The sequence below is a fragment of the Polyodon spathula genome, chromosome 11 (genome assembly GCF_017654505.1).
Source record: "Polyodon spathula isolate WHYD16114869_AA chromosome 11, ASM1765450v1, whole genome shotgun sequence".
NCBI lineage: Eukaryota > Metazoa > Chordata > Actinopteri > Acipenseriformes > Polyodontidae > Polyodon > Polyodon spathula.
In genome coordinates, this window is record NC_054544.1 from 45,943,471 (window position 1) to 45,966,062 (window position 22,592).

At 42.1% G+C, this 22,592-nt stretch overlaps 1 protein-coding gene across 1 annotated transcript in view; it reads right to left on the bottom strand.

Annotated features, from left to right (window-relative positions):
- The window catches only part of LOC121323654 (ras-related protein Rab-6B), a 128,813-nt gene that overhangs the window by 44,278 nt on the left and 61,943 nt on the right, over positions 1–22,592 (bottom strand). Inside the window, exon 2 of the mRNA XM_041264837.1 lies at positions 17,738–17,796. Within this exon, the coding sequence (XP_041120771.1) occupies positions 17,738–17,796 (59 nt within the window). The remainder of the gene's footprint in view (positions 1–17,737; positions 17,797–22,592) is intronic.

The following is a 22,592-nucleotide window of genomic DNA, read 5'->3' on the forward strand; positions in this document are numbered from 1 at the left end:
GAGAGCAGGGTCCAGAGAGTAGGGAACAGACAGCAGGGTCCAGAGAGCAGGGTGCAGAGAGCAGGGTCCAGAGAGTAGGGTCTAGAGGAGAACAAGGTCCAGACAGCATGGTCCAGAGGGCAGAGGGAGAGAGTTGGGTGCAGAGAGCAGGGTGCAGACAGCAGGGCCAGAGAGCAAGGTCCAAAGAGCAGGTTGCAGATAGCAAGGTACAGAGGAGAGCAGGGTCCAGACAGCAGGGTCCAGAGAGCAGGGTGCAGATAGCAGGGTACAGAGGAGTGCAGGTTACAGAGCAGAGCAGGGTGCAGAGTGCAGGGTCTAGAGAGCAGGGTGTAGATAGCAGAGAGCAGGTTGCAGAGAGCATGGTGCAGAAAGCAGGGTCCAAAGAGCAGAGTGCAGAGAGCAGGGTACAGAGAGCAGGGTGCAGAGCACAGGGTACAGACAGCAGGGTCCAGAGAGCAGGGTGCAGAGAAGGGACCCTAATATTTTCTGTATTTTACATAGTGCTCATAACTTTCTATAACTCACTGAGCACTGGTTAGATTTACATTATTAATGGCTTATGGGTTAGCTGCTGAAAGGTAGGCCTTTCCATTAGTTATCCAGCTATAAGTCGCTCAAACCAAGGCAAGAATAAATTATCTTAAAATGTCATCCTGTGAGACCCGTGCATCCAGAAAGCGATTCTGATTTTCTTCACTCCAGAGCAGCATGTCTGCTCTTGCATCTCAATCACACCAGTTTGAGAGGTGCCTTCCCCTGCAGTGAGGCCTGTCTGTCTGCATGTAGAAAAGGTGCTTGTAAGCACCTGGGTTCAAAAGGTCTTTGTGGCCTACTGCTTGGATTCTTAGTGCAAATATATGAAAGATGGTTTAAATTAGATGCTTCTGGGAGCAGGCCAGTTTATTTGTATTAAGTGAGCTTCATTTACTGTGGATGTATTGTCTGATTACCTTGTTGCTGCATTCTATCGGCATATTGATTGAAATAAAATGTAAGGGCCTTGTCTACAGTCCTATGTATTATAGTAACAGGCTATAATAAACCTGCATACTAAACAAGCAGTTTGTTTTTTGGGGGCTATTTTTTTTTTTTGCAGACAAAGCTACATGACATTTTAAATTAAGTTTTAAAATGCTGCCAAACACCTCAGTCACTTTGTACCCAACATGTTGATGAAGTCATTTTGAAAACTATCATGACCTGCAGTTCTACTCAGCCGTGATTTATATATGACTTGCTGACTGACCACGGCAACAATGGGGATGCCAGGAAAATAATACTTTATTGCCTCTTAATACATTATTTTATTCTTTCCATTGTGTCTATAGTTGTATAATGCATGTGTATGAGTGATGCAATAAATCTGTGCTTAGCTTATCTGTTAGGAGTTTGAAGATTCATCAAGGGAGAATGAAATGTTTGAGGGAGAAGGGACACGGGCCTCGGATTGATCAGTACTTTTTACAGAGTCAGTCAAGTCAGTCGAATGAAATCCAGTGACAGGAAGCAAACCTTGATTTCCGTACAGAGTGTACAGGAGTGCCCCTGGTGTTCTACAATTCCTGTGGAAATTGATGAAAGTAGCATGGGAAAAACAGGTTGTACCAAAAGCATGGCGCCAAGAAGGTGGGAATTTTATACCCAGAGATAAAGATTCTACGAGTATCGGTCAGTTTCGCCCTATTTCCCTGTTAAACGTGGAAGGCAAGATTTTCTTCAGCATTGTTGCTCAGAGAGTCCCAGCTTACCTATTGAACAAGTGCACCATTGACACTTCAGCTTTTGCCATGGCAATGGAAGTAATTATTAGGGCGTCAAAATGGGTAGTGGGAGGAGAACATTTGGCTTCTGGAATGTGACTGCCACCAACTAGAGCATATATGGATGACATGACAATCATGACTACAACAGTAGCCTGTACTAATCGGTTATTGGGCAAACTAATCACTAACATTGGATGGGCAAGAATGCAATTCAAGTCCACTAAATCAAGGAGCATCTCTATAATTAAAGGTAAAGTGGTGGATAAGAGGTTCTTCATTAACGATGAGGCAATACCAACAGTGTCTGAGAATCCAGTGAAAAGTCTTGGGAGATAATGTGATGGGGACCTAAAGGACACAGTTTGTGTGGGAGAAGTGAGACTACACGAAGTGGAAGGGTTGAAGAGCATAGACAGCAGCTTTTTACCAGGCAAACTTAAACTCTGGTGCTTTTAGTTTGGTCTACTGCCAAGACTTCTGTGGCCACTCACTGTGTATGAGGTTTCCTTGACAACAGTAGAACGGCTGGAAGCATTAATCAGTTCATACGTCAGGAAATGGTTAGTTCTATGCTGCCTCAGCACAGTGGAACTGTATGGTAAAGGGATACTGCAACTATCAGTTTCTGCTCTAACCGAGCAGCTTAAGTACAGCAAGATTCAATTGGAAATGCCATTGGTAGAGTCACACGATGAAGTGTGAGGGAGGCAGCACCTGTGTTGAAAACTGGAAGAACGCGGGCGGCAAAGGAAGCTGTGCAAAGGCTGTCCTTCGTATCAATGATTTCATGGGGCACAGCATGGAACAGGAGGCCATGGTTTCAGTTCAGCTCCTCCTACATGGCACAAAGCAGCCCCAGCTCAACGGAAGAAGCTAGTAGTCAACGAGGTGCAAAAGCAGGAGGAGAGGATCAGGTGTGTAAAGGCTGTTTCCCATGCCAAGGAGGGAGAATGGACAAGATGGGAGAGTGTGGAGCAAAGCAAGTTTGGCTGGCAAGATCTATGGACAGTTTCCTCATCAGGTCAACATATGATGTTCTCCCATCACCACAGAACCTTAATCTATGGGTAGGAGAGGATCTGTGGTGTCCTTTGTGTTCATCGACAGCTACATTAAGACACATTTTGACAGCATGTAAGGTGGGTCTAGCCAAGGACGGTTTACTTGGCATCATGACCAGGTGGCACGATGTTTGGCCTTAGCATTGGAAGACAAGCGCAGCATGACCAACAGGTGGCCACCAATGCCAGCAATGTATGACACACGAAGAAACACATTCCTCCATCCAGGGGAGCAACTTCCAAGAAAAGGTAATAAAGCCAAAACTCTGGAAGCTGCTAGAGACTGGGAAATGAGGGCAGATGTTGGACAACGGCTTGTTTTCCCACCTGAGATTGCCACCACTAACCTTTGACCTGATATTGTCTTGTGGTCTGGACCAGCATGCCTTGTTCACCTGGTAGAGTTAACAGTGCCATGGGAGGATATTGTGGATGAGGCGTATGAAAGGAAGAAACTTCGGTATGCTCAACTAGTTGCTGAAGTTGGAATTCTTGTGTTCTCTATTGCTTTAACAATGGGAAAGGTGCCAACAATCCCTTAACTTTCCACACAATCATCTTCACCGCTAATTGGTCATTATAAAACCCAAATAATTTATTCATGGTTTACCAACACAAAACAGCAGAATAATCAACATTAAGCTGTTTTGTATGTCAATTAAAAACTGATAATTATTTTGTGAAAAGGGACAGTAATTAGTTGAACAGAGGGCTGTAATTAGCAGAAGTAGCGGGTGGCCGGTCATTGCTTATCAGCTTTCTGCTATAGGCCAAGCGATCTCAGCATCACTAATGATATTCTAACAGTCTGTAAATAAACAGGTAAACACAGAGGCTGCTCAGTTGAACAGTAACTATGTTGCAGGTCAGATTAACACATTGTTGACCATTGCCAAGCGTATCAGTTTCAGATCTACTGTAGCTGTGGAACAGGAATGCTGTTAGCTCAGGCACTTGTTTTGTGTTCTACTTTACTGGCACGTACATCATGTGTTACCAACATATGATGCAGTTTTGCAATCTCATTTGTTATACGCAGTCTTGTTCCATTGATTTTGAGTGGTACTCCATGATAGCCCCTGTGGGGAAAGCAGGCTGCCACAGTAAAATCACTGTTAGAGATCAAATAACATTTCTCTAGCGAAACATAGTATCACTAATCCCTTTATTCCCACTCTGACACTCTAAAGCACAATTGCACATGTGGTTTTTAGATATATGTAAACATGTGTGTGACACGCGTGTTGTATGGGTGTATTGACTATATCACCATTGCCAGGGTTTGTATCACCTGTCTGGGTAATAAAATCTACCCTCTGTATATCCAATTCAAACTTTATCTAGTCAGTCAGCTCCTCCTGACATTAAACTGATTTTGTATTTATGTGCGGAGTGTGGTGGGGGGGTGGGGGTGGGGGTGGGTGAGAGGATCTTCTTCTTTAGCTTCAGTGCAGCTTATTTTTGAACAAACGTTGCGTCAATGTTCAATATCACACGGTCATACAGTATTGGGGAAATGTCAGCGATATAAAAAAGCCAAGAAAAAAATGTTTGCGAAGGAGATGAAAGACAGCAGGGCAGTAATACAGGCATATGACTGTGGCAAAGTGGCTTGCAGTGCTCAAACAACGACAACAAACAGCGTTCACAGTCCAAACAGTTAATTAATCGTTTTCACCGTTTGTCACCGCTAACTAATAATGCTGGCAACTACACAGCAATGTAAGAGCGACCAGAATTATTCCGGGCTTAAAAGGCATGTCATATGCAGACAGGCTAAAAGAATTGAATCTGTTCAGTCTTGAACAAAGAAGACTACGTGGCGACCTAATTCAAGCATTCAAAATTCTAAAAGGTATTGACAGTGTCGACCCAAGGGACTTTTTCAGCCTGAAAAAAGAAACAAGGACCAGGGGTCACAAATGGAGTTTAGAAAAAGGGGCATTCAGAACAGAAAATAGGAGACACTTTTTTACACAGAGAATTGTGAGGGTCTGGAATCAACTCCCCAGTAATGTTGTTGAAGCTGATACCCTGGGATCCTTCAAGAAGCTGCTTGATGAGATTTTGGGATCAATAAGCTACTAACAACCAAACGAGCAAGATGGGCCGAATGGCCTCCTCTCGTTTGTAAACTTTCTTATGTTCTTATGTTCTTATGTATAATTTCATAGCTAAGCAAAACAGTGTTTCAGTCCCAAAATAATAATACAAGAATACAGGCACAGCTCCACGTCCTTTTGCGATGCTCTAGTGCTGGTGGTGAATACACAGTTATTTTGTGACTAGTGCAGTATTTTAATGCTGGCTGGAACAGCGACAGCTCCCGTGTGTAAGCCGTCTACTAAATTCAAATAAACAGTGATTAACAAAACAAATGCAAAACACTCTGTGGCAAAGTGCCCACCCCTGTGTATATTTTGTGTTGTGTGTTAATGTTGGTGTATAGTCATTGGTACACGGGATATAAACGGGTCTGTGTAACACAAGTGTTTAAAATGTATATTTGTATTTAGGCACGAGGATTGCACAGCACTTCATGTGCAAGTAAAATGTAATAATATGTGAGCACGGGGAATTGCACTTTATTAATTCACATGCAGTTGTACCGCGACTCCAATTGAATGATTGATTAGCAACTGAGTCACGGTACAGCTGCATAAAAGCTACATGTTTTCACCCACCCGGGGTTGTGTGTTCGGTGAGTGGAGAACGGGAGAGAGAATAATAATAATAATAATAATAATAATAATAATAATAATAATATTAGTAGTCATAGTTAAATATCTGCTCACCGTGTTTTGTTTAGTCCATTTTGTTTGTCTGTTTATTGTCTGTTTACAAAGGAATTCATGCAATGTTTCCTTGTCTGCGCGAGACGTGTGTAGTTGGGGACCTTTATGGGAGCAAATGCGGGGGACTCACCGTTTAGGTTAGTGCACTAGGAGTTTAGGTGGTTGGCACATGACTGTGTAGCTGAGGGTGAAATTCCGTTTACTGAAGACCATCACCACGGAGGCAGGATGAAAAGACAACTGACATGCTGTAATTTGCTGGGACCTCATGGAATGAACTGTCAAACCATCCAGTCCAAGGCACACTGTTTCCTTTACACAGTGCCCTCACAGGTTGGGATTGAGACTGTTGACTAGGATTCATTCGCTCTCTGTCACCATGATACACAAAAATGATGAGATTGTTATAAAGCACTCCATAAGCAGCGTTCTGGTCATGGAGAAGTCAAAACAACTGTACCAACAATTGTATTCACAAATGTGAGGCAGATTTCAAAGCATGTACAGGCAATTTTGCTAGGAGCATTTTATATATAAACAAAGCGAAGTTTGTTTTCAATCCAAGGAGTCTGAATGACTGAGCAAGCAAGTAAAAACAAGTACTATGCTAACTCAGGTTTTCCTGGATGTTTAAATTTGTGCTTTTGCTACAGTTACAATCTGAATAGTAGTTACATTTACCATTTTCCCATGTATAGTACAATTTTAAAGCCTTTCAAACCATAACAATACGAGTATTACATTACTGTGTGGTGTCCTTGTATTATTCTCCAGATTAAGGCTGTAGATAGCAGGTGAACACATTTATTAAAACCTTTGAAAAGTCATTTCAGACATATGAACAACCTCCATTCCCAAGGTGTTTGTAACTCTGAGATTGTACTGTACTACCACAGTATATATTGAAGGTTAGAAACCAAGGTGCTCCATTGTGATAATTAGGAGTTGGAAAAGGAGAACATATCACACCCCAGAAGAAGACTACCTTTATAACAGAGTTATTATTTCTTATTAATAATTGGTAGAACAGGGCACCTTGAACTACTAAGTATGATTCAGCAGTTTCCAGTTCATTAATGTGATCTAAAGAAGGACTCAGGTTACACACTGACACTGTTCCATGGCCCTGTGCCAATAAGATGCAACCACCTATTCCAAATGATGAGATCTCATATAATGTCAGTATCACATATAATGTCAGGAGGTCTTCAGTGCTTAACAGAGGCATGTGATATTTTATCTTATCGAAATAAAAGAAGTAATGCTAACCCTACTGATCTTGTCTTGCTAGCTAGCTAGGACTTCGATCGACGACGTGCTCCCATTCAACAGCTTACTACCGTTTAAGTGAGTTTGAACTCAGAGATACATTTAGAAGCATGATTGACTTGCTGCAGTGTTCAAATTATTTCATAGATTCAGGACTGGTATTTTTAATCAGTCTCTTGAGTTTGTGATGCAGTACTTCTCTTAGAGGACAGTTTAGTTTTGCTTGCGACACTTGAATTATCCCCCTGCCATTTGAAAACAGTAGGTATACACCCTGGAAGCTGTGTTGAGGGTGTACAGTTCTTGAGTATACACCCTGGAAGCTGTGTTGAGGGTGTACAGTTCTTGAGTATATACCCTGGAAGCTGTGTTGAGGGTGTACAGTTCTTGAGTATACACCCTGGAAGCTGTGTTGAGGGTGTACAGTTCTTGAGTATACACCCTGGAAGCTGTGTTGAGGGTGTACAGTTCTTGAGTATACACCCTGGAAGCTGTGTTGAGGGTGTACAGTTCTTGAGTATATACCCTGGAAGCTGTGTTGAGGGTGTACAGTTCTTGAGTATACACCCTGGAAGCTGTGTTGAGGGTGTACAGTTCTTGAGTATACACCCTGGAAGCTGTGTTGAGGGTGTACAGTTCTTGAGTATACACCCTGGAAGCTGTGTTGAGGGTGTACAGTTCTTGAGTATACACCCTGGAAGCTGTGTTGAGGGTGTACAGTTCTTGAGTATACACCCTGGAAGCTGTGTTGAGGGTGTACAGTTCTTGAGTATATACCCTGGAAGCTGTGTTGAGGGTGTACAGTTCTTGAGTATATACCCTGGAAGCTGTGTTGAGGGTGTACAGTTCTTGAGTATACACCCTGGAAGCTGTGTTGAGGGTGTACAGTTCTTGAGTATATACCCTGGAAGCTGTGTTGAGGGTGTACAGTTCTTGAGTATATACCCTGGAAGCTGTGTTGAGGGTGTACAGTTCTTGAGTATGCACCCTGGAAGCTGTGTTGAGGGTGTACAGTTCTTGAGTATATACCTTGGAAGCTGTGTTGAGGGTGTACAGTTCTTGAGTATATACCCTGGAAGCTGTGTTGAGGGTGTACAGTTCTTGAGTATACACACTGGAAGCTGTGTTGAGGGGGTACAGTTCTTGAGTATGCACCCTGGAAGCTGTGTTGAGGGTGTACAGTTCTTGAGTATACACCCTGGAAGCTGTGTTGAGGGTGTAAATGACTTGCAGCTCCATTTCATTTATAGCGTTGGGGTTGTGTGACAGAGAAAGAATGAATCTGTTCGTGGGGTTTAGAACACAACTCCTACATTGGGATTAGTGTGAGGACCCTGGACATGTCCCATTTACACGACACATTCCCCTGTCACACGGGGTCTGACCTACCAGACTGTTAAGTAAGTCCTTTTCCACCTTCAACTGATAGATTTCCCCCCGCCCTCGGTGTTATGGGGTTCAGTTAGTGGTGATGCAATCGTGAGTGACACCTGACACTAGCACAGACACACACACACACACAAACATGACACAAATAATAAAAACCCTGACAATGAAGTGGTTTAAACTGTGCAATACACATTGCCTGGGATTATTATTAGGGATGCACCGAATCCAGGATTCAGTTTCGGATTAGGCCTGAATACCTACTTTTTGAGCAGGGTTCAGATTTGGCCAAATACTTAGGGTTCAGTGAACTGAATCCTAAATCTACCCAGACGCACATCCATTTTAATACATCCCTCCAATGTGTGCAGTTCTTATTTAAATAAAATAATCCGGTATTAAAAGTAACTGTTGTATTGAATAACAAGACACGTTTGATGAACACACCCAGTAATTCTGGACCAGTCACACACGTAAACATGACAAAGAGAAAGGGGAACCGATTGACGAGATTTTCCCCTTCATAAGATTTGTTTTCCCCCATTTTTTGTCCTAGAAAAACAAAAAAAAAAGAGGCAGATTGAAAAATGCGAGGGAACATCAATGAGACGAGGCTGGGGCCTGGTGGGAGAAAGCTCGAATGGTAGCAAACGTCAAACAAAGGGGTTTGGTACGCAATGTGACTGAGCGGGCATGGTTACTGGGCCATCCAGGGTAGAGGCTACTCCAGTCTCTCTCAATATACTGGACATGTGGGACCGAAGCATGTCCCTACTTTCGTACAGGGATCACACCCTGGTCTTTTTAATGAAAACAATAAAAGAAGGGTTAAACTTTACGGTGAACAATTAATCCCAGTCGAGTGCTATGGTGGAGAGCGACTGAGCCCTCGCCGCTTCTACTTGTGGTACGGTGGGCGAAGAAATGTGTGACGTCTAAACGGTACATCGGTGGTTTCTCGATGTCGCATCTTTCTGTTGAGTTGTATCGAAGGCTCGTCGATTGTACGTTCGGGCGTCCGTGGGCCGGTCTGATTTCCTCAACGACCACGTACCACTCGGCTCCTGTGGGGACCGGCTGGATCTGGGGGGCCACCTGTGAGTCGGTATCTCTCTCGGGAGGACCCTTGATACAGGTACCAGCCGACACCTTATCCAGGGTATGAGCTTGGCCGCTGCAGGTCCGACATCCCACGTAGGACGTGAGTACGTCTCGGGGAATGATCCTACGCGGTGAGTCCTCGGGGGACTATAGTGAAAAAAATCCTGTGTCAAAGTCGATAAAACCAGGGAACGCATATTGATCCAGACACTATAAGGATGTGTAGGAATATGTAGCCACATGCCCAGACTGCCAGCGAGTAGTGCCGTGTCGAGTTTGCCCCAGCCTTTAGTCCCACTGCCAATTATTTCCACCTCCTTTGAACGCATTGCAAAGGACATTATAGACCCTTTGCTACCTTCTGACTCTGGGTTTACGCATATATTAGTGGTAGGAGATTATGCAATGCGATACCTGGAAGCAGTTACATTGAAGTCTACTAGTGTATCTGCGATAGCCAACAAACTAGGGCAGATTATAATAGGAGTAAGGATCCCCAAAGAAATATTAAGTGATCATGGAAACTTCTGGTCTCAAAGGTTACAGGAAGATAACAAAATACTAAAAAATACATTCCATCTGAACCTCTATTTATCATCTACAAAGAGATGGTTTGGTGGAACGTTTTAATCAGACAATGTCGTAACAAAAGAGCAAAAACATTGGGCATCACTTCTTCCCTACCTCCTTTTTGTAGTGAGAGGTGCCGCAGAGTTCAATAGGGTTCTCTCCCTTCGAGCGCTTGTACAGCCGATAGCCTCGTGGCATCCTCAATCTGGTAAGAGAGGGGTGGGAGGAGCACAAAGGCTTGTCCAAAAATGTAGTGAAAGCAGACATCATGTGCTTTTCCACGGAGGATGAATCTCTAGCTGCCCTAAACCAACCAGTTACCGTGTTTCCCCTGTTAACGGAAAGAGTAGAGTCATTGAAAAAATCGGTGCATCAATGTTCTTTTTATGTGCGTAAGTTTTGAAAAACCGGTCCTCTATTTCACGACAACGAAAAAGGAAATGGTGTATCCTTAGTTTTTGACCACCCGATTTACCGTCCCCGGTATACTCTCTAAATCGATATCCTTTCCATTTAATACCTTAATTCGTCCGGTCTCTCTACGGCCTTACTTCGTGTTAAATAGTACAAATTAATAACTTCAGGACCTTCCGTTCCCCTCTGGGAATAAATATCGGGGTCCACTTCATCTACTACTAATCCCGGGACAATATCTTCGGGGTTCGTGGTGTCTCTGTAAGGTTACCACCCTTTGTCAATGAAGGTCTAGTCGTTTCTCTCGACACATTCAATTAACTCCTTACGTGAGGAGTCCACAGTGCCAAGCTATCTCCACAAATGGCCTAGGACCCTTTCAGGTGTTTCACCGCATTCGTTTCTCCCACGCCCACTACGAGTTTGAACCCCACTCAAGTCGGAAGGTCCTCTCTTGACCACGTCAGGTTAACACTATCAGCGGTTTTTCCTGCCGTGTTTTACGAAACGTAACTAAAGGCGTTCCATTTACATTAACAGTTTTTATAACCATGCCGTTTGGGCTACATGGTGCACCCGCTGCCTTTCAAAGACTAATGGACTAGGTCTTACACCCAAATTGTGAGTATGAGGCAGCATATATTGACGATGTGGTTATCTTACAGCTCCACCTGATCGTTCTCGTAAACCGATCCTATGCCAGACGGGTAGTCAGAGATTTCCATCGGGTCGAACTGTCGGTTGAACTCATTTTATACGCAAACGGTTTCATCTCTGAGTATAAACTCTAATAATACCCTTTTACCCACCCACTTTGGTAACGTGGTTTTTAGGTCCGAACTACTTGTGCCATTAGGGGTTTTTCAGGGTCTACTCTATTGGGGTTGGTTATTACTGAAGATTTATCCCTGAGTATGCCACAGTGGCCAAACCCTTAATAAGCCTCACTAAAAAGTGCGCTCCAAATTTGATTAAATGGTCAGGATCAAGAAGAGAATTTGCCAGGCCCCTACCCTCATCACACCAGATTTTAATAAATGATTTATCCTCCACGCCAACATTTCAGATGTTGGTCTGGGGGCAGTCTTGTCCCAAAAGGTAGACGGTGTAGAACACCCCATCCTGTACCTCAGTTAAAAGATGCTCCCAAGGGAGCGCAACTACTCTGTATTCGAAAATGAGTGTTCTGCCATTAAATGGACTAGTCACTCTCTACGATATTATCTACTGGGACATTCATTCAATTTCATCACAGACCAAGCCCCACTCAAGTGGTTAAGCACAATGAAGGGCAGCAATGCCCACATTACTCGATGGTATCTGGCATTGCAGCCCTTCGTGTATCACATGATTCACAGTACAGCAAATGACCACCAAAATGCAGATCATTTTTCCTGGGAGGGGGATGTAATGGGAAAAGTAGATTTAGCCATTCCTTTGGCTCAACTCTGAGTGGCGAGATATGTGACAGAGAAAGAATAAATCTCGGTTATAAATCTCCCTCCCGACCTGTGAGGGTGCTGTGTAAAGGGAACAGTGTGCCCCAGACTGGGTGGTCTGACAATTCATTCAGGGAAAGGTGGAAGTCGGCAATCTAGAAAAGGGGCGGAGCCACAGCACACCAAGTCAGATGGGAAGCGATGTGTCAATCGCGGATTGGAGGAAAAGCGATTGCACTCGCTAACCAAGGGGGCCTGGCTAAAGGTACAAAAGGGGATGTGGCCGAGCAAACTGCTCCTTTGTTATGGTTGCGAGAGAACCACTGAAGGAGAGCAAGAAAAGAACCGTGAGCGTTTAGTGTTTGTTTGTTTTGTCGTTTCTAATTGTACTCATTTTTTCTTGTTAGACGGCTACCACGTACCGGGAGCTGTCATTAAAGGCCAGCACCAACACGGACAGCACTGCACTACTATTCATTAATAAATTGTATTTCAAACTTGCACGTTAGCACTCACTCTTGACTTATTTGTGTTGTGTGTGTGTTTATTATTTCGGGAGTGTAACCTGTGTTTTAAACTGTGCAATACACATTGCTGTGTATTGCCAGGGCTTATTGGTAACGACATAACGACCCTCATAACAAACGCCAACGGTTGTGTTGTACCTAATGTTTAATTTGTTTATTTCTTTAACTTTTGGACCGTGAACTTTGTTTGTTGTTATTGTTTAAGCAATGCATCACCTCTATACCTGCACACTGCAAACCACTTTTCACCGCGTTGCGTTTGCTGCAAACAGGGGTCTAACTATAGATCGTAAACGACCTAACTTAATATATCTATTTCCCTGAAATGGTGTAAAATACTTACTTGTTTCCTTTGATTATAGACACTTCATTTCCCCTGAGCAAAAGAGGAAGTGAAATACATAAATCTATAACGTTAATATAATAACACGAAATATGTTTTCATACAGTTCCTTTCGTCATGTCATGATCTGTCTTGTTTGGTCACATACCACAATACCCGTACAATACACCCACAACACACACACACAGTTGTCATATATATATATATATATATATATATATATATATTATACATATATATATATATATAATATATATATACAATACAATATGATATCTATAGTAATATATATATATATATATATTAATATATAATATATATCAATAAATAAATGTGTACTTTTGAATATTCTCGGGTTGATTTGGACTCAACTTGACATTATTGGGACTCAGATTCTACTCTACACTCACGGGTTTCTCAGACTCGACCTGGACTGGAAGACCAGTGACTCGACTCTAGCTCTGATACTGAACTCCACTGGGATTGCTGCTCTGTGCCAGTAACTCGACTCCAGCTCTGATACGGAACTCCACTGGGATTACTGCTCTGTGCCAGTGACTCGACTCCAGCTCTGATTCTGAACTCCACTGGGATTGCTGCTCTGTGCCAGTGACTCGACTCCAGCTCTGATACGGAACTCCACTGGGATTACTGCTCTGTGCCAGTGACTCGACTCCAGCTCTGATACGGAACTCCACTGGGATTACTGCTCTGTGCCAGTGACTCGACTCCAGCTCTGATACGGAACTCCACTGGGATTACTGCTCTGTGCCAGTGACTCGACTCCAGCTCTGATACGGAACTCCACTGGGATTACTGCTCTGTGCCAGTGACTCGACTCCAGCTCTGATACGGAACTCCACTGGGATTACTGCTCTGTGCCAGTGACTCGACTCCAGCTCTGATACGGAACTCCACTGGGATTACTGCTCTGTGCCAGTGACTCGACTCCAGCTCTGATACGGAACTCCACTGGGATTACTGCTCTGTGCCAGTGACTCGACTCCAGCTCTGATACGGAACTCCACTGGGATTACTGCTCTGTGCCAGTGACTCGACTCCAGCTCTGATACGGAACTCCACTGGGATTACTGCTCTGTGCCAGTGACTCGACTCCAGCTCTGATACGGAACTCCACTGGGATTACTGCTCTGTGCCAGTGACTCGACTCCAGCTCTGATACGGAACTCCACTGGGATTACTGCTCTGTGCCAGTGACTCGACTCCAGCTCTGATTCTGAACTCCACTGGGATTGCTGCTCTGTGCCAGTGACTCGACTCCAGCTCTGATACGGAACTCCACTGGGATTACTGCTCTGTGCCAGTGACTCGACTCCAGCTCTGATACGGAACTCCACTGGGATTACTGCTCTGTGCCAGTGACTCGACTCCAGCTCTGATACGGAACTCCACTGGGATTACTGCTCTGTGCCAGTGACTCGACTCCAGCTCTGATACGGAACTCCACTGGGATTACTGCTCTGTGCCAGTGACTCGACTCCAGCTCTGATACGGAACTCCACTGGGATTACTGCTCTGTGCCAGTGACTCGACTCCAGCTCTGATGTTGAGTACCTTACGCGAGACACGTGAGCCTGAACTGAGGTCGAGCACTACGGACTGGGGTGCCCTAACGAGACACGGTCAAGCTGGAGTCGAGACACGACTTGAGGGATCCTAACGACTACGACCCGGTCACAAGCGGACCTGAGCTGCAAGCCCGAAACTAAGACTACTGACGTAGTGACCCTAACGACGAGGAACGGGACTACCTAGGCGACACTGAAGGTGCGGACCACACAACACAAGCCTTCAGAGAACCGGCACGGAACCCACAAACACCAGGGGTCACTAAAAGCTAATGACCTTCGAGTCATGCCTTGTACGTGGCGACCCACACCGTGGTGACTACTTTTCGGTAGTCTCAAAACCCAAATTTGTAATACAATGGATCTTTTCGTCCCACAGAGGTTGGGATCAGGACCTCTCATCTGTCCTAGAAGACCAAAAGTAAAGTTACCGGAGAGTTAATGAATTAACTTGGTGAATAACAGAATTAATCATTTTCAACCAAAGGTCAAGAATGCTCGGGAACTACTGCATTTTCGATGGATATTTTGGACGTCGTCGATCCCGAGCAGTCCGTTAAAAGCCACTAGTTCTGAGCGTCAGTGGTACGTTCCGTTTTTCTGAGCTGAAGAACATTGGACACGATGTATGGAGGTCAGACAGATCTCTCCGCCCGAACGTGTGGCATACTGTGTGAACTAACCACCTTCAAAATATCTCGGGTTTTATTTAAGGTGTGAGGTGTTTACAGGACAATATGCCATACAGTATTCCTTTTAATTTTCCTTCCACAAGAATACGTAAAGTGAATTTTTCTACCTGGTAATCCCGCAACGACCCACAAGACATTAGGGACGGCCCGGTTCTACGATTAAGGGTCGACACAGGTTCAGTTTGCCAGAAAATAATCCACCATATATTGAATAGACGGCCATGGAGTGTCTATTTTTTTTATTTTTTTAGATCAGAATCTGTAAAAAAATCCCGAAGGTTCGGTCTTACCGACCCTTTGAGGGTGTCTTTCCAAATGTCATGGGACCATCAACGTCCCCGCCGTCAGAGGGTTAAGAATATGGTTGTGTCCGGACTTTTGATAAAATAAAATAAAGAATCGTCCGTGGGAATAGAGTCCGCAGTTAATGTTACATGTAAAAAAATGTAAAAAAATATAATAAAATTCCCTGGTTAGTTCCATTTCGTCGTCACCACATGGATCCTACCTTGCACACTGGAAGTCAGTTTTCGTGGTCGCGAGACTGGCATGAATGTGCATATGACGTTCACTTCTTACGAAGGACTACAGCATCTTTGTATAACAATTTTTTTTTTTTTTTTTACATAAAATGTACTTTTTGTATAGGTATACAAATGTCAATTGCTCTGGATAAAAGCATCAGCCAAATCAATTAATATGACATATTTTTCTGGCTTGCTATTTATTAATTTATTTATACATTTATATTTATATAAACATTAATTTCTACATTTATTTAAAAATATTTATTTCTAAATATATTTATTCCTCTATGCATTTTTAAAATCATTTATTTATTTATACCTAATAAATTATTCCTTTATTTTTAATTAAATGAGGAACTACAATTTATCAGAGATCAGAGATTATCTGTTCCTTGGTAACCATTATGGTATCTACTAATAAGGAACTAGATATTTTCAACCAGGAAATCGAGCGTCTAAATTTCTAAAATCGAGCTTGAAGTCCGAAAGTGGTTTCACCAGTCCGCTGTACCAGGCATGGATTTTGTAATTACGTAAAGTTGTTGCCGGGTAACAAGCCACCCCATGCCAACACACGAGACGTTCCACAGTCCAACTGCAATGGGTGTGTCGTTAAAAAAGCAACGTTATACACATCAATTTTTTTTTGTATGATATATGTGTTTACGGGTCACCACAATTATATTTACCACAGGTACGTTCCCACAGCAGCGTTAACCCTAGTTTGACGAAAGCTACGCATCCAAATGAAGTTACGCTAAGATCCCCTAACGTTCGCACCGAATGGAAAGAACATTCATTACCTGAATGGAGAACGCCCTTCCTTCTTGCCACCCTACCATACAGGCCAGATTTATGGAGTGCTTGGGATATTGTTATCACATGCTACACTTTGACCAGTCTTGGCCATAAAAGCCTGTAGCTCTTGCAAAGTTGCCACTGGCCTCTTGGTAGCCTCTCTGATCAGTCTCCTTCTTGCTCGGTCATCCAGTTTGGAGGGACGGCCTGATCTAGGCAGGGTCTTGGTGGTGCCATACACCTTCCACTTCTTAATAATCATCTTGACCGTGCTCCAAGGGATATTCAAGGCCTTTGATATTTTTTTTTTATACCCATCCCCTGATCTGTGCCTTTCAACAACTTTGTCCTAGAGTTTTTTTGAAAGGGCCTTGGTGCTCATGGTTGAGTCTTTGCTCTGAAATGCACTACCCAGCAAGTGGAGTGATCAAAAAAAGAAGCAAAGTTAGAAGCAACAGTTGTGTGAATGTTGGGCCCCAGCACCTTTCCAATTGTGCCTATTTGCTTGATGCTTGACAAGGTTGTCCCAATTGCTTCTCCTAACTTGAGCTTTTGTATTTGATATCACCACTTTAAACGGCTGTTGCGTTTTTCTAACATGTTTTTTTTTACATTGACAATGTTTTTGTTATAGATATCAGTTCTTTTTTTTACTTCATCAAGTAATGAATAAAGTGAGGGAAATCTATTCGAGAATGTGTACGGTAAATAGACAGACAGACAAGACAAGAGAGTAATAAGTAGAGTAATATAAGAGAAATGAGAAAATATTTGAAGGTGAAATAATGGTAGAAGGGACTTTCGGACAGTATTGAAAGTATAAACATTGTATTCTTTTAGTTACAAATGTGGATCCATGAGTGGTGAAACAAATATGTCTATTTGGTAGGTATTGATATATTGATATTTATGTAGGTACAAAACAACAATGTTATGAATGGTTAAAAAGGTACATTTTAATGCTGAAAAAAAGAGGTGTTATGAACTTTGGCCAATGACTTGTAAAGCATTCAATCTCTTTACAAAAGGCCATATTCATGTCCTTTGCATACGTGAACAGAAACAGTACATGTATTTGTTTACAAAACTCTATGTTGTTGCGTTCTCACAGCGAAAAGGTTGTCTGCATCTGAAACCCTACAATGAACTTAGCTCTGGGTGGCACAACAGGAATGTAAAACAATGTATTTTTGAGTATTTTCAAATGACAAAATACTCAGGCATGTGTATTTCCAATACAAAATACAAAATACTTATACATTAACATTTGCATTACTTTTTATAAAAATAGAAATGTAATGAAAATACATATTTCAATTACATGTATTTTCAATACTGCCCTTCCCTGAGTGCACAAAAGCAGTAATATAATGAAGCTGTACCTGGTATGTGTTGTCAAAGCAGTAATATAATGAAGCTGTACCTGGTATGTTTTGTCAAGCAGTAATATAATGAAGCTGTACCTGGTATGTGTTGTCAAAGCTGTCGTACATGAACCTTGTGATCAGAGACGTCTTCCCAACTGCAAGAAAACACAGAGACTGGGTTAGAGACAGAGACAGGGTTAGAGACAGGGTTAGACAGAGACAGAGATGGGGTTAGACAGAGAGACAGGGTTAGAGACACAGAGACAGGCTTGGAGACACAGAGATGGTGTTAGAGACAGAGAGACAGGGTTAGAGACAGAGACAGGTTTAGAGAAAGAGACAGGGTTAGAGAGCTCAGAGACAGGATTAAAGACACAGAGACAAGGTTATTTCCCAAGGGTGCATGGTATACCTACAATGTTTATAAGGTTAGAGACATAAGCAATTCATTTTTCCAGGGTAGCAGTGGACATAGAGCCAGAAGTCCTCCACTGACACACTTAAACCTTTCCATCCTAATTGCATGGGGTTAGAGACACAGAGATGGGGTTAGAGACATAGAGATGGGGTTAGAGACACAGAGACAGGGTTAGACAGAGACAGGGTTAGACAGAGAGACAGGGTTAGAGACACAGAGATGTGATTATAGACATAGAGACATCATTACAGACAGAGAGACAGAGTTAGACAGGGTTAGACAAAGAGACAGCGTTAGAGACAGAGATGGGGTTAGACAGAGAGACAGGGTTAGAGACACAGAGACAGGCTTGGAGACACAGAGATGGTGTTAGAGACAGAGAGACAGGGTTAGAGACAGAGACAGGTTTAGAGAAAGAGACAGGGTTAGAGAGCTCAGAGACAGGATTAAAGACACAGAGACAAGGTTATTTCCCAAGGGTGCATGGTATACCTACAATGTTTATAAGGTTAGAGACATAAGCAATTCATTTTTCCAGGGTAGCAGTGGACATAGAGCCAGAAGTCCTCCACTGACACACTTAAACCTTTCCATCCTAATTGCACTTATCAATTTTCCTTCAATAGTTCCACTAAAAGATGAAGACAAAACTATGAATAAAGTTGAGTCCTGGATGGGATACCCAATATAACCACTGGAGATCGAGGACAAAAAGGTTTAAAAACTAAAACCATCAGAAAAATATGATTCCCAATACTGGATGAAGATCCTTTTGGCCATAAATTTTGTTTTTATTAGTTCCAAAACAAACAGCATGTATACTATTGACTTTACTAAGAACAGAGAACAACTCAAATTATTACATTTTTGGGAGAAGAACTAATAAAATGCCAGGGGTTGCCAAGAGTGGTTTGAAATGTAATGTGTCTTGGATTCACAATTGCAGATATGGATTTTTTGGGGCTCTGTAGTAGAAATGGCTAACATTTAGGGCTGTCACTGTACTGTCAAAATCACAAGGCTAAACCCTACCTTTAAGATGATCAGGAGCTGTAAGGGGCTGTATCTGAAACTTTTTTTCTGACAAATAAAAGCACCTGCTGCTTCCTCCTCTACTCATCACTCTGGAAGAATGCTTCCTGAGAAAGGGCACTAAAGACACTAGCCTTACTGATATTGTTTTGGCTTTTCACATCAAAAAGCTTTCAGTCAAGCTTTATATGTTCGAGCAATTAACAGTGCTAATTAAGCATCTTATTTTACTAAGTAACACAATAGAATACATTTTATAAATATTTGTAGAATTTCTTTCATCCACAGTTCAGGAATGGGGACGCTGAGAAGGAAGGATGTTTTCCGGCTAGACCCGAACTCTGAAAGGAATCACACTCAAATGCTGGCCCAGGATGGGAACTACAGAGCTGCAAGTAACTGCTGCCACTGGACCTTAGCTGAATAGATAACAGGTACGCTGAGGAACATGGGAAACACTGGGGTTATAGTGAAGGAGAGTTACAGTGAGGAAGGTTACACTGAAGGAGGGTTACAGTGAGGAGGGTTACAGTGAGGAGGGTTACAGTGAGGAGGGTTGCAGTGAGGAGGGTTACAGTGAGGATGGTTACAGTGAAGGAGGGTTACAGTGAGGAAGGTTACAGTGAGAAGTATTTGCACTTGAATCCTTTGTTTATTTTAGTAAGTTCTACATGCATCACTATTCAGAGTTAAACAGTAATGCATCAGTCTTGGAAAATGCAGGTTTAGTGTGCAGTTCAGCAACCCTGACACGCATAAAGACGTCATCAGGACCTGCAGCTTTTATTTTCTTTTAGTAGCCACAGCATGGTAACACAGCTTTCTCAAGGGAAGTATATCTGAAAGCCCCTGATAGTATTCTTTAGATTGAATTGAATTATATTTTTATGATCTCATCATGCCATTTAGTTCTAGCACATTATGTCATATACACGGAAAGCACATTCATTGTACAGTTTCATTATCTAATCAGCTTTAATGATTGTGGAAGGTGTGAGGCCAAATTATAGTAGGGTATTGTTTGTTTGACTAGCGCCATAGAACCTTGTTGGTCATATAGCAGAGCTGTATTTTTTAGATGGAATAGACCCACAAGGGATATAAAGGAGAGCAGCAGGGACAGCAGTGCACTGGAGACTCAACTATTAATATCTCCAATATACACCAAAAATACAACATTTATATTGCATATTTTATTTACATGCCTGTTTAAACATATAAGAAGTATTAACAATCACACTGAAGGAAAACATTTCAAAATCATAATAAAATGTCCTCATATGTTCATATTGAATCCACAGAGAATTAAACACAAGACATGTTGTTTAAATAGATAGTCTACATAGATAGATGCAAATCATGCTCTTAAACAACATTTTGCTTAAAGACGAAGGAAATAGTCATCTGTTAAGTGACAGAAACAATATATAATTTTTAACAGGCTACTGCTGTGAACATCTGTATACTCTGTTTTTCAAGAGGAGAGACCCATTATAATCTTAAGATATTCCTAACGATTCAAGCTATAGTCACCAGATGCCTGCTTGCATTGGGAGTTTATTGCTCATCATCCAGTCCAGATCATTGATCATTCTAACAGCAACAGGAGAGCTAATTAATAGCAAATATATTAAATGATTACTTTTCACAAGTTTTTAAAAAGGAGGAAAACATGCCCCTCAACCTGTTCCTATCCAGTTTTAAATAACTTTAGCATAACTGAGGCAGAAGTGTTAATGGGAGCCCTAAAATAAACAAATCCCCTGGGCTGGATGAGATCCTCCCAATAGTTCTCAAAAAAATGAAAAAAGTTATTTACAAACCGCTAACCAAGATCAAGCAACAGTCTCTTGAGACAGGGGTTGTACAGACAGACTGGAGAATTGCAAACATAATACTGATCCACAAAAAGGGAAACACAACCAAACCAGGTAATTACCAATAAGCTTGACTTCTATTAATGTAAACTTATGGAAGCTATAATAAGATCCAAAATGGAAAATTACATTTATGGTAACAGCATCCTAGGAGACAGTCAGCATGGTTTTAGGAAAGGGAGATCATGCCTAACTAACCTGCTTGATTTTTTTGAGGATGCAACATCGACAATGGATAATTGCAAAGTATATGACATGGCTTATTTAGATTTCCAGAAAGCTTTTGACAAAGTCCCGCACAAAAGATTAATTCTCAAACTGAATGCAGTAGGGATTAAAGGAAACACATGTACATGGATTAGGGAGTGGTTAACATGTAGAAAACAGAAAGTGCTGATTAGAGGAGAAACCTCAGAATGGAGAGAGGTAACCAGTGAAGTACCACAGGGATCAGTATTAGGTCCTCTGCTATTCCGAATCTACACTAATGTCTGGTATAGTAAGCAAACTTGTTAAATTTGAAGATGACAAATGGGGTAATGGCAAACATTGTTGCAGCAGCAAAGGTCATTCAAAATCATCTTGACAATATTCAGAACTGGGCAGACATATGGCAAATGACATTTAATATAGAAAAGTGTAAGGTATTGCATGCAGGCAATAAACATGTGCATTAAAAATATCATATGGGAGATACTGAAATTGAAGAAGGAATCTATGAAAAAGACCTAGGAGTTTATGCTGACCCAGAAATGTCTTCATCTAGACAATGTTGGGAAGCTATAAAAAAGGCCAACAAGATATATTGTGAAAAGTGCTGAATTTAAATCAAGAGAAGTAATGTTAAAACTGTACAATGCATTAGTAAGACCTCATCTTGAATATTGTGTTCAGTTCTGGTCACTTTGCTACAAAAAGGATACTGCTGCTCTAGAAAGAGTGCAAAGAAGAGCGACCAGAATAATTCCGGGCTTAAAAGGCATGTCATATGCAGACAGGCTAAAAGAATTGAATCTGTTCAGTCTTGAACAAAGAAGACTACGTGGCGACCTAATTCAAGCATTCAAAATTCTAAAAGGTATTGACAGTGTCGACCCAAGGGACTTTTTCAGCCTGAAAAAAGAAACAAGGACCAGGGGTCACAAATGGAGATTAGACAAAGGGGCATTCAGAACAGAAAATAGGAGACACATTTTTACACAGAGAATTGAGAGGGTCTGGAATCAACTCCCCAGTAATGTTGTTGAAGCTGACACCCTGGGATCCTTCAAGAAGCTGCTTGATGAGATTTTGGGATCAATAAGCTACTAACAACCAAACGAGCAAGATGGGCCGAATGGCCTCCTCTCGTTTGTAAACTTTCTTATGTTCTTATGTTCTTAAGTTGGAATAATGGCAGGATGTACCATTTCTCCACTGGCTTTTACCATGGCAATGGAAGTAATTATAAGGGCATCAAAATGGGTAGTGGGAGGAGAGCTCTTGGCTTCTGGAATGTGACTACCACCAATTAGAGCATACATGGATGACATGACAACCTAATCAATTATTGGGCAAATTAACCAATAACATTGAATGGACACGAATGCAATTCAAGCCCACTAAAACAAGGAGCTTCTCTATA